General features: G+C 34.9%; 2 protein-coding genes across 5 annotated transcripts; one reads left to right on the top strand and one right to left on the bottom strand.

The window, feature by feature from the left end:
- Positions 1–589: 589 nt before the first annotated feature.
- On the top strand, positions 590–5,064 carry LOC109609701 (uncharacterized). Of its 3 annotated transcripts, none has more exons than XM_020026422.2 (4): positions 590–739; positions 3,866–4,148; positions 4,223–4,539; positions 4,596–5,064. In XM_020026422.2, the coding sequence occupies exons 1-4, from the start codon at positions 701–703 to the stop codon at positions 5,001–5,003; spliced, it is 1,047 nt and encodes a 348-aa protein (XP_019881981.2). In that variant the 5' UTR covers positions 590–700; the 3' UTR covers positions 5,004–5,064. The 3 variants fall into 3 exon arrangements, with proteins under 3 accessions (XP_019881981.2, XP_049820271.1, XP_019881980.2); XM_049964314.1 differs by having other exon boundaries at positions 4,214–4,539; positions 4,605–5,064; XM_020026421.2 differs by having other exon boundaries at positions 4,214–4,539.
- Positions 5,065–5,220: 156 nt separating this feature from the next.
- Positions 5,221–12,329, bottom strand: LOC109593873 (exportin-7). 2 transcript variants are annotated; one of them, XM_049964313.1, is made up of 11 exons: positions 12,003–12,329; positions 11,362–11,769; positions 9,236–9,565; positions 8,796–9,158; positions 8,364–8,733; positions 7,992–8,307; positions 7,074–7,929; positions 6,680–6,842; positions 6,152–6,229; positions 5,751–6,069; positions 5,221–5,691 (listed from the first exon to the last, which is right to left on the bottom strand). In XM_049964313.1, exons 1-11 carry the CDS (start codon positions 12,015–12,017, stop codon positions 5,592–5,594), a joined length of 3,318 nt encoding a protein of 1,105 aa, XP_049820270.1. In that variant the 5' UTR covers positions 12,018–12,329; the 3' UTR covers positions 5,221–5,591. The 2 variants fall into 2 exon arrangements, with proteins under 2 accessions (XP_049820270.1, XP_019864562.2); XM_020009003.2 differs by having other exon boundaries at positions 6,704–6,842; positions 12,003–12,328.
- Between the last annotated feature and the right edge of the window lie 1,259 nt (positions 12,330–13,588).

Genomic DNA, 13,588 nt, shown 5'->3' with positions numbered 1-13,588 from the left:
AATTATAAATCAAAAGAAATTTGATTCTAAAGATACTGGACCAATAAAATAATAATCATTCGTTATTTGTTAAATAAAACGTTACACACATTAATAGTAAAAATATTAATATAACAAATTGAAATATATAATGCAATACACAACCCCACAAAACGCTTGGTTCTTGACTACCAGTTCAAGAATAATTATTTGTAATATTATTATTTTAATTCCAAGCATTATTAAAAACCAACATATATTTATATAGTCGAAACATATTATCTTTAATATCATTTCTTACACGTCTTTAATAATATTTTATAAACTTTAAATTTATGTCTTAACATAATTTTGTTTTAATTAAACATATTTGTGTGTACCTGCGTCTTATTAATTATTATTACTGAATATTGAAGATATTGGGGATGTTTACAGATTAGGTGTTATAAAACGGTGTCTTCGAATAGTTCGGCCTTCTGAAATGCGAGTTCGGAGCCCGAGCCGCAGCGTGAAAGTACTTCGGTGGCATGGAGGCTGTCCAGAGGGGCGCGGCACTTATAAAACGCCCGCTCCCTGTCCCCCTACACCCATTTCCGCGACATTTCTGTGATATGCCGTTGTAGAACTTTGTCTCCGGTGATTTTTTCGTTGCGGGTATTTTTTTAGTTGGTTTTTGGAAAGTTTTTGTTCCGCATACTGAGGTTTTCTTCGGGGAAACAAGATGAGGACGTGGGGCGCGTTGACTTATTTATTTTTTGTGGTAAGTGAGTTTTGTTCAAATATATTATTGGCGTCTAGCAAAATTGTTTTTCCAAATTTTTAGGAAAAAATATTTTATCATATAACATCATAAATGTAACCATAGTTACTAAATTATTTTTTGGTGGATGCGCCACCCTGCCAAATTATAACATCTTTATTTTAAAATATTTAATTTTATCATTTTTTTTACTAGATTTTATTATTTTTTTTTTGATATTTTCGTTGATTTTAAGGTGCGTTTCAATTTATTTATCTGTAATTATTTTAAACCTAAAACCTAACTTTCATTTACATTATATTAAAAATATATATATGGGCTAAAACTGCCACACAATACAGGCATTATAGAAATGCCATAAAGCCCCTACACTTTCTTCGCCCATTTCTTTTTTTTTTGACATTCTTAATACATACTATTAATAGATATTTTAATAAACTAGTTAATTATCAATTAAATCCTGCTCTCTAGTACTTCCTTCTTCTACAAGTAGGAACGGTCGCCGCCATTGAAATCTAGATCATTTGATATATTATGTGACATATAAAATAAACAGAATCGAAATTAATCGAATTCGGCCGGTGGTTTTTACTCCTTTTAGTTCACCGTTGTTGCACAAATCTTGTTTATCGGCTATTGCATAATATTGTTATTATTATAATTTTGTGTCCGCTGCTCCACTTTCTTTATTTATGGGCGTTGGTACTTTTGTCTTTTATAATAAAGGTCGGCGGTTGGATTCGGGTTTCAGTTTCGGTCACACGCACGAACGTTTAAAATAAATTAATTTATGTTAATAGGAATGCCGGAACTCTCGAATCTAGGAAATTAATTATATAATTATCCTATGATATAATAGTACACCACGTCTAGTGAAATCAAACATAAACATGACTGCAAACTAAAACAAATGTATTGACCAGTTTGTAAAAGCACATTATAAAATATATATCTTATTATTTAAATTTTACAAAGAAAACGTATTTAAAACTAAGTGTTCTCGGTTCTTTAATTTTATCTAGGAAAAATCTATTAATTAAAAATTAACGTTGATTTAAAAACCAAAACATTTTAACCACACATATACTTTCAATAATTCAGAAATTAATTAAATACAATGTTTACAATTATGTCCCTTATTGGGTGAACTAATATTTTTAATTTATTAAAATAGTACTGTTTCTACATATATGGATTTTTTTATAAAAATTTAAAATATTTAAATGGTATTTCATAAAAGGAAAACATAACATCTGTTTGTCAGAGATGTCATGTCACGAAGCAAAATGGGCATGGAATACCGGATCGAAAGTGTCGATTACACACCATTGGTAATTTCTCATGGCAAGACTATAATTTTACTTTCGACCAGGCGCATTTCATTGCAATGCGAAGACAAAGGCTAATTGTAAGGCACGCATACCGGGCAATGCAGATATTTTAATAAGCGATCAGAATTAAGTAACTCGTATGGAATTCGCTCGAAGAGATCGAAAAAGTAGTGGCAAGGTCGACATGATCGCCAGCCTCAGCCCCAACCTCGATATTCGCTCGCATATGTGCACATAATCACTTAGCTTCACTTGTTTTATTTACAAATTTGAGTTACATGAATGATCATAAAGTCCACTCATATTTAAACGTTCATCTGTCATAAACAAGCGTTAAATTTTATTGATCCAGCTCTTGGGAACAATTTTCTTGTTACCACAAAAATAATATAAATTCTTGCAGGTACAAACACTTTCTACGACATTCTTTATCTCTACAGGAAAGAACTATTCCTATTTTCATTCCGACAAAATTAATGTTAGAATAAATATGCAAATTTAATTTATTATTATATATTATTGTTAATTTATGTAATTAAAAATTTTAAAACTTTATTTATTCAACTAATATGACAAGTACTATTTCAGCAATATTTCATTAAACTATAATATAATAGAAAAAATAAATTTATGTAAATATTTAGATATATGTGGATAATAATGCAGATTAGATGTTCACAAATTAGAAACAATTGGTTAGTTTGTTTAATTAACAACCATAAATGTCCAATAGGTTTTGTAATTATTGGTAATTATAGCTTATCCGTTGGTGAGAATTGTGGTTATCGATAATTAACCTTTATAGCAAAGAATTTCGGTCGTGCACTCAATCAACAAATGCGACAAAGAAATGGCTGTTTCGAAACGAACACTGAATTTGATTAAATTACACTCACTGTCCTTGCATTGCTGTTTCTTTATTTAATTTTTTACCTATTTTGTGCTACCATTATAATATTCCAGTCCAAATCAATTTGAACTATTGATTCTATGTACACTAATAATTTTTAACATTGAGTAATCAGTCGTATTTAGATATACAGATAAAAGGACAACTAAATGCAATGGTCTATGGGTTGTTTTTTAAGGAATTTCTACATAGAATTGGAGATTTCTCGCAAGGTTACTAGTTATTACTTAAACAAAAAATTGTCCAAGGCTCTTCCCAATAGTATGCATGTGTGTTATTTTTTATTCAAGTTCATTAAAACATTTGTATGTCACTTTTCGAAAAGCATAACAATGGAACAGGTGGGAATCGAAATCGATTTCAAATTGTTTGTAGAATTTACTTTCGTATTGTTTCATGCTGCATTAAAAACAACATTGATAAAACAATTTGACCTGTTTCTACTGTTATTCGAATAATTATCGAGACAAAAAATAGATTGGCATATTATTTCGTGACTGCTAATTAAAATATAAAATGTTATAGATTTATTTAGTAAAAGTTTCAGTCTTGCAATTAGTGTGAATGTTTTTAATTAATTTTCTTATTACATTTTTAGCAATTCTTTTAGAAATTGTATAAAACATGTTGTCTGTATATTTGATACGTTATTTATTATTATTTTTTATTAGCTTATATTTATCTTAACTCATATACAATGGTATTGTTTGATTCATGATATTATTTTATTTTTTTTTAATGAATGAGGTTCAAAAACATTTTGCAGTCACGTAAAATAAATATTTTTTTTTATTTTTATTATATTCAAATAAAAATGTATTCAATATAAATTAAAAATAAAAATATTTTTTCTTGAATATATTTCATATTTTAATTAATTTTTAGGTGTTGTCTATTTCTGAAGCGCAACTGCCGCCACGGTTGCAAATTCCAGGCGCACTTCTAGTGTCTAGTGGTCCATCACCTCAGAGACCACCTTCGGCATTCAGACAAGCCCGCCTTCTAGATCTGCCAACGAGTGGTCCCTCTCCACCCAGGTTGAGGCGCCCACCGCCTAACGCCGTACCTTTGCCCGTTGCTAAGGAAATCCGTCCCGTAGTGGAGGAGCCTGAGGAACCGGTGCATCATGCTCAAATATCCAGTTTTGACGATGAAGTCAATAAACTTGGTAATTTATTTTAAATAAATAATAGTCTACTTACAACGTTTTTGAATTGTTAATTTATTCCTTAGGCATTTCAGTATTACAATCAGCCGTCCGTGAAGCCGTTTCAGCTGAAGAAGAACCAGAACCAAACCCCGTACAATTCAGACCTCAACGTCCCGTGCCCATTCTTAGAGAGAACATCAGGGACTCTGCTCCCGCACCACCACGTCCTGTCGCCCGACCGGCACCCGTTTTAAGAGCAGAGCAAGTCGCCAGGCCTGCCCCCGTATTAAGAGCAGAACCGCAGCAAGTGTCCCGTGGACCTATCTTCAGAGGTGAAGTTCCTCAGAGACAAGTTAAGCAACAACCTCTGCCAGAATACAGAGAACCACCGCAACCAGTAAGACAACCAGTGAGTTAAATTGTCTCCGAATCGATACACAAGGATTGAAGTATATAAATTTTCAGGTCCGTCAGCCGCAACGTACCGTAGAACAATTCAGAGGCAATCCCAGACCACGTCCATCAGGTGACGAAGATGAGGAATACAACCGTCGTCGCAAACCGGTCGTCCAAATTCTGCGCAAGTACCGCACCGACAACCCCGACGGCAGCATCACTTGGGGTTTCGAGAATGAAGACGGCACCTTCAAAGAGGAAACTCTGGGTGTCGACTGTGTCACGAGGGGCAAATACGGTTACGTTGATCCGGACGGAGTGAAGCGCGAGTACACGTACGAAACGGGTATCAAGTGCGACGAACAGCCTCTGGAGGAAGAGGAGGAGGAACTGAGACCACAGCTGCAGCAAGCCAAGTTCGCGCCACAACCGAGGAAGCCTCAGCCACAATTCAGGCCGCAGATAGGACTGCAATAACTCGTCTAGGTTAAGTTATCTCGCTTGTAAATTTATTGTTAATAAATATTATTTAAGTTAACTTTTTGAGTTTTTGTCGATGTTGAATTAGCGGATCAAAATATTTATGTAGAGATATTATATTTAAGATATGTTATCTTTAATTATCATCTGAATATAATGTTGATGATGTTTAAATATTCACTTTGTCTTTTTGGTGAAAAAAATAAAAGACCCATTATTTATTAAACATTTTATTTGTCATACGACTTCGGCTCTCCATTTTTAAAATAGTCAGTTGAACTGAAAATAATTGACCAGCTCGTCCATGATCATGTTTCTTTTAAAAATTATTATACACATTCATAGATAATCAATGCATTTATTTGTTCTGCGTAACTTGCAAAAAATCCAATCATTATCAGCGGTCTTATGATCATTTTTACACACAAACAGCAACAACAAATAATATAAAGTAACACATTTTCACTAAGTTTTACGAAATAAATGCAAAGTGTACCTAAATAACAATCAATCAATCCGATTTACTTTTACATATACACTTTCATTCGTTTATCAGCGTTCGTCCGTCTCTTAAACCGATTATCACTATGACGTCATCATATCACTAACCGACGATGTATTTACATTGGGTCCTTTCAACGAGTCGTTTATGTCCCGCCGGAACATAGACAAATTTTGCGTGAACCTGAAACAAAAATAAAATCACAAATTGCTGAATAATGAACTATAAAAAATATAGTTTACCTATCGCGGTTTTTGGTGAGGAGGTTACGTTCTATCCCATCCATGAGATTCTCGAACCACGTTGCCATTGCAGCCTGTTTGTCAGGAGGCTGGCCCCTAATAATGGACTCGCGCATCTGACCGAAATAATCGGCGTTGAGCAGGATGAGCCCAAGTAGTGGTCGCGACATCGACCACTGATTACGACAGTCCTCGAACATAATCACATTCAGTACGGTGCTCAGAATCTGTTGAAGAATTTCGGGGTGCATTTCGAGGACTTTCAAGAACATGTCACTACTAGGTGGCACGCCGACTCTCTGTTCCTTTCCAGGGTACACTGAAAATGAAATTGAATGAATTACTTTCTGAATAAAATAATATTGTAACATAAAATTACATTGCTTTTTTGCAACGCATACCTTTTTGTGTCAACTGTTTAAATATAAACGTAACTATATGGTCCAACGTGGCACAACACCCTGTACAAATCATGGTATCTGAAAAATTCAACATAAATGTTAAAGAGTTCCTCATAATATAGCTAAACCAAAACCGATACGATTTTTTATTCATAATTCATTTTAATTACCCATGTTTTATTAATCACACAATTTATAAATAAATAAGCAATAAACAGTTCCCGTTAGTAAAGCCACATTGTAATAATTCATGCACCATTAACAAAAGAAATAAAACAAACACAAATTACTTGTACAGTCAGAGACAACACTACTGCAGACCTGTTACTCATTACAAGGTTTATTTCTGTCAAAACCAAAATCAGTTCAACATTATCACAACAGTCTAACCGCCAGGCGGCGAAAAAATCGTTTCTCTTGAGCAGTTTTTTCGCCGACACGTACAGACAACAAATAATATGGAAATAAAGAGGAATATATATATGGCGGTAGTGGTCTGAGCTAATGGCGGCCCCCGACTGCACAGACCTGTGTAGTGATTGAGTTGCCCACCTAGCGCCGTCAAGCCTTCAGAGATGGAGGCCAAGATGTATAGGAAGACGCGCGGCTCCAAAGTCGACAGATACGCCATGTGGTCTTGAGCCAAGCACTCAAGCAACGCATAATAAGACACAGACAGCTTGGGGTAGTCCTGAAATAACACATTAAATCATTTCATACTCATAAAAATACTTAATAACTAGAATTTCATTTTTTTTATTTATTTAGATTATTGTCCTACAATGATTTTATGTTTATCAATTAATGATCACTTATGAAATGAGATGAATTATTTAAATTACCCCAAAAAATGTAAGAGGAACATTTCATATTTTTACTGCAACTCAGAATGAGAATATTAAAAGAATTAAGGGAATCTCACCAGAAGATCAGGCTGCGGTATGGAAAGCAGTAGTTTGACGAAAATGTTAAGCGCGTTGTCGAGCGCTTCATCTCCGTACAGTCTAAACACTCCAAAGTTCACGTAGCTGCCACACAAGGCCGCCTTCAACATCGAAAAGCAAATGGAGATGCCTTTTAGTTTCAGAGGATACGTTTGGTCCTTGGCCACTTCCACGTTAAGAATGCGACTACCATAACTGCAGAGGATCTTGCTGGCTTCCCTGAACAGCAAAATGCCGTTAGGAGAGGAGACGTCGAATTGTAGACGCTGCGACCGATTCTGAACGAGCTCGGCAAATAGACGCAGCACTGGCGTGGTCACGTGTGGGTCGTGGTACCACAATTCAATAGCTCGCAACAGTATCGGCGTGTAATTCGGGTATATCCAGTCAAAGAGCATCATATACGACGTTTTCATGTTGAACGAAAACGCAAGACCACGCAAATCGCGTGCCAATCCAATCAAGGCTTTCTTTGTGTCATCCGTTGCAAACATGGGACTGTCGGCCGACGCCAGCGCCGTTCCTATGCTTTCGAATGCGGCCGTTAGCGGCATCATGAAGGTGTGAAACCGGTCTTCATCTTCGCCAAGATCGACCATGAGTAGCCGACCCAGCGACGTGTAAAACATAGAACGTAAACGCATTTCTGTCACCGGCACAGAGTTACCGAGGAATGGAAAGTGCTCGCTGGTGTGATTGTTGAGCATAAACTGGACCTCTTCTAACTTCACTAATTTACGGACGCAGCTATAGCCCACCGACAAGTCGTTAAGCAATTGCAGCGTCTTGCTGATGACAGGTTCACTTCGACCCCAATATTTCAAATTTGTTATACTAAACAGATAAATAAATAAATTTAATTTGATAAAATTTAGTACGCCCAATCTAAAACTCACATTTTCCTAATAAAAACGCTCAGTACAGTGGGTTCATCGTTCAAACCAAGCACTTCAGACAATCGCCTATAAACTTTTGAATTTTTCTGGACCTGGTCGCCGACATAAATCTTGCGGAACTGCTCGAAAAAGCTTAGTGTCGCAAGCTCTAATTTCTCGCAGCCAGTTTGAGCCAATCGCGAATCCGTCAGATTCATTAGCTGGAGAACACGACAGAGCAGTTCGCCATCCATGGTGTCGTGTTCTTCGTTGCTGTTGAATGACACTCGACCACCGATCGCACTGCCTATGATGTAAACCAGCCACGTCAATTGTCCTAAACATAATCATCATCGATTAGAATTTATACCTAGTAAAATAACACACACTTACCCTCTTGTATTGAGATCTCCATCTGACCTGAAGCCGGATTGGCCAGCAGCTCGGTGTACGTCCTGGCAGCTTGGTCGAAAAGTTGCACCAGTAACGTGCAAGTCTTTTGATACTCGCAACGTCCGATCACCGACATTTGTTCAAGTTGTTGCTGCACCATGCCTAAATCATCTAGTGGGTCTTCCATGCCGTCACGAACCACCATAGTCACAGATTCCAATCGCGAAGTAATGTATGCATTGGTCACTTCAGGGGTATACGTCTCCAGAAGATGCGGCTCCGTGGCCTTTACGTAAGGTACGCTCGCCACCATCCGTTGCCACAAACTCAGCAGATAATGAACACTGTTAGGCGCGAATTGCCACATTTGCTGTCAACATAGTTTTAAGTAATTAATATCTTTAAATTTTTATAGGATAATTACGGATTTACCTGTAAACTTTGCACTGTAAATTTGGCCAGAACCTGTATCGCTTCCGGATAATTGTCAACCATCACCAACTCTCCAAGCTGATAGTTAGACTTTAACCTTGCCAGCAACCTACAAAATTCGTGATAATTCGCGGGATCGCTCAATCCCTGAGGATTTTGCAAGATGTGTTTGACTCCATTGACAAGATGGGTAAGGAACTTGGCGCGTTCTGCGTTGCTGAAGAGCGAACGGCGCACCGACGCAATCTGCACGAGACAGGAAAGCGCCAGAGATGAGAGAGTGTTGGGCAATGAGTGATACAAATCAAAGAATAACTCCAGAGTGGTGAAATCGAGGAATGCCGGCCGCCAGCTAGTGGGTATCTAATGAATAGAGAACACATTGTGTTAACAAAATTAATATCCTGAATGAATTTATGGTATGTCATTTAAAATATTACCTGGACGGTGCAGAGATCGTCAGAAGATTCATCGGTAGACGTACCAATGAAATCGAAGGTGAGACAATTCTGGGCAAGACGGAGTAGCTGAGTCATCAAACCGTGCTGATTTTCATCGTTAAAATTAAGATTTTTGCAATTTTCACGTGCATTGCCGAGTAACGTGCACGACAACCTGAAAATCTCGAACAGCTGCGTGTCTCGGAAGGATGACGCGATCTTTCGGTGTTTGGTCAGTGATCGGTTCGCCTCCACCTCCGAGATTTGGTTCATTTCGCAAGTGAGCTGCGACAGCAACTGCACACCTATCATGCAATGCTCTACGGAACCCTGTAAACGATTATCTAGTTGTTTAATAAAATATTAGGATTAGGAAATATTTAAGAAATAATGTGTGATTTTATCCTGGGTCGATCGGTACAAATTACTTCCGAGTGTATTAGTATTTTTAAAGTTTTTCTTCTTTGAACTAAAATACAACGGGACTAAAAATCATTTGTACTTGAGATCTATAATTATTTTCATCTACATGCGAAATAATGTAAATAATTTTTATTTCAATATTTCATTATTAATTAAATAAAGTTATTGAAAAAACTGTTCTGCAATTAATTAATAGTATAAATTATATAATTTAAAAAAAAAATTAACAATAATGAATATACCAAATGAGCCATTTATAGGTCGATTTTTATCATATTTTTTAATGATTTTAATCACCTAAAAATTTTTAAATAATAATTTAAACTTATTTTTATTTTAATACATTATCAGTAATAATTGATTGATGGAACGAGAAATGATTAACAGATACAGAAAACTACAGCTAGTCCAAGTAAAACATTGCTTTATCTTAGGATCGTATGATAGATATTTCGTTTTTAAATTATGATATTGATCAAATTGTGAATTTGTTGGTATAAAATAATGATGGTGGTTTCATGAGCAACAATTAATTACCCAAAGATTTAAACGGTGAGAATATTAAATTCTATCAGTGAGTAAATTGAAATATTAATCTAAGTGAAACTAAAGAAAGTGAAGTGAATTATTACGTTAAGATGTGATAAGTTTAAAACTGTTATTTGTAATTTCCTCCAAACTGAAACTGAGTGGGCAATAAAATAAAATAAAATCTTCAATGCTTCCTTTTCTAATGTGATTAAAAACAAATCCTAAATTTTACTTAAAATAATCTGACAGTTAGTATAATTTAAAACACATGTGAAACAAACAAATAAACATTGTAATAATTATACAGGTATATATTTACGTGTCTTATTAGATTTTTATCAATTAAAAGTAAACGCAGTCCAATTGGACAATTGTGTTTATTAATTTGATTGTTTCATATTAAAGTTTATGCAAAGAATGGAGTTACTCAAAGATAAAGTCTTTATATCAAAGAATACCATTTCAATATTACTGTATTATAAAAATTTCAAATATTATATATTTTAAATATTTAATTTAAATGAACATAAAAAAATGAATATGTACGTTTTTGATAGAACCTTCGTATAAAAATTATTAATTAACGCCCTACCAACATTTACTTATTAGTAAATTAATTAACTAGTATTAAATGCAAATAAATTTTATCTAATAAGATTTTTATCATTTTAAAATTAATAGTGCCCAATTGGACAATTAATATTTACATACATCTCACAATTAGGGAACACCATAAAACGCGGTTAGTGAATAAATATCACAGGATTATAATAAATTAATTAATATATAATATTATTATTATTAATATTATCCGATTATAAATCCAATTTTAAGAGATCTAAATTTCCATAAAATGTCTAATAAAAATTTTAATTGACCTACCACTCATTTAATAAAATAAACTGCGAATTAAATAGAATAAGATTTATCAAAATAGTAACAAATAAATCAAGGAAATTCACTATATTGCTACTCCTTATCAGTATGTGACAAACATGCACTCTCTAATATCAAGTACATCATTAACTATAATATTTCAATCCCTATTTCATTACATTTTAAAAAATATTTATCTTGAAAATGATAAAGCAGAAAATTATTAAGGTCAAATAATCATAGTTTGGTAAGAACAATAAGATATTTGCGCACTCGCAATAAGTTTGAATCTTTACCTGTAGGAACTTTCCAATATCAGCCACCACATTTCTGAAGACAAAGTCTTCCTTATGTGTGTCACACCATCCCAGCTTAGTGATCCTTGCAAACAAGGTGACTAGTGCTTGTACAACAAAGTTTGGCAACTTGGGTCTGGTGGCCAAATAATTAAGCACATAATTCCTAATGTCCACTCTCTGTTGGAGGCTAAGACCCTGGGCGCTTCGCGAGACTAGCTTGGTTAACGTGGTGGCGGCCAGCAGCTGGGCATAACAGGAATCACCCCTGTCAAGCAGCACTTGACACTTGGTGAGGGCATCGGGGCCATCCTGGAAAACCACCAGCGCCTTCTCGGCGTCGCCCCGGATCGCAGTGTCCTGCGATTCGTACAATTGTTTACACAGAAGTTCGAGTTGTCGGATCTCCTGTAAACGAGAATAAAAGTTAAAGCATTAGAGATTGAATGGGGTCCACCAAAACATAACCGCAATTACGAGAGGACAACAAAACGCCGACCGTACAATCCGACGTCGAACATGAACGGAACGCGAATCAGATCTGTGGCGGTGTGACGAACCCGCGAAGGGCACCAATTAGGGAGACAGTTATTAGCGGTAGAGCCGCGATTTTTTTTATTTGTTCAATTCGGAAAACGCACCTGTTCATCAGCCATTTTCGGTTCCTTTCATTTGGTGCCCGGTGCGGTCCGTTACGGCTCTCCAATCCCCCGATATGTGCACAGAGAAGCCGGATACTTTTTCCGATTTAAGTTCACTAACTCACTCGCACACTCAAAAACATAACGCAAAATCGGCTTCTGTGGCGTCCTCTGGCCGAACACGGCACTAGTCTACGGCACGGAACGTGCGAGCGCCAAATTCGACTTTCCGATTCTGTTCCGTGGTCCCTCCGTTTTTCATCGAAGAATATTTGTGTCAGCTTCGTTGTGTTACTATTATTATTATGGTCAAAACACTGTATTACTGAACTAATTGTTTATGCGTTTAATGTCGTGTAATCCGAAATATCAAAATCAACATAAAACATCAACTGTCAAATTTTCATAACCTCTCATTAAATTATAAATGTCATTTAAATATACGGGGTGGAGTTAATATGTCGAGTCTAGTTTCTTACTGTTCTATCTGTATCTGTATAATTAAATCGATACAATACTACAATTGAAATACTGCGTTAAGTTATAAGTTAATACAATAAAACATAAATAAAAAGTATTATGTAATATTATTTTAAACAGTATGAAAAGATGGTTTTATGTAATCAAACAATCTTTTCATTTTCTCCGATATCTATTTTTAAAAAAATTTTGAGCTGTTACTCATATACAGAGTTAGATTTTAAAATTAAGGGGCACATCTAGTTGTAATGGCGTAAATAAAGGTGATTTTTAGAATTTTTTAAAGAAAACTACTGCTACTATCAATTTGTAGAAAAAAATTAAGCGATTGAATGATTTGTCTTATAGTTACAACTGCAGCAAACTTGAAAAATGTAATTTCGATAAAATTATTGATTTCATTGTTATGCTATTCCACGTCTATATAATTCACTTTCCTCTTCTTCAAACAATGCTTGTTGAACTATTGGAGCTCTTCATCGAGATGATCGCCTATTTTCGAGGCAGCTCGTTGACTTAACTCCATTTATTCTGATACTCGAAGGGCGCATCACAGCCATTAAACGTCTATTTATTTCAAATACATTTTCAATCGCAGGTCCGGAACTGATATATGAAAATCCTCATTCATACATAAACCATTTATGAATCTTAGGCCTCGCGAACTTGCTTTATTAAATATCATATTTTATATAACACTAAATTGCTAATTGTTAGAAAAACCGAAAGAAACTGAAAAATGCAATATCCATGAGTTGTATCAATCAAAATATTTTCATCATCAAAGTCCGAACAATAGTACTGGTAAAGCCAGTAACGTAACATCCTAACTGTTGAGAGATTACTCTTTAGGAGGTTGTAACTCAAAAACTATTTGAGATACAGCCGAAATATGCAAAATGTTTTATAAAGATATGTCTCTTAACTTTAACAGAAATAATATTCCAATCTCAAATTATATTATAATTTCAATATCAAAAATATCTTATAATATCAAAAAATTTAAATACTGTAATAGTTTCACCAATGATATATTTGTTAGTTATAACTTCAACATTAATATATTAATAATTAAGTAATTATTAAAAATGTTTAATATAAAATTA

This window comes from Aethina tumida, chromosome 3 (genome assembly GCF_024364675.1).
Source record: "Aethina tumida isolate Nest 87 chromosome 3, icAetTumi1.1, whole genome shotgun sequence".
Taxonomy (NCBI): Eukaryota; Metazoa; Arthropoda; class Insecta; order Coleoptera; family Nitidulidae; genus Aethina; species Aethina tumida.
The sequence above is the reverse complement of the archived record's forward strand: the minus strand, read 5'-3'. Positions and strand labels throughout refer to the sequence as shown.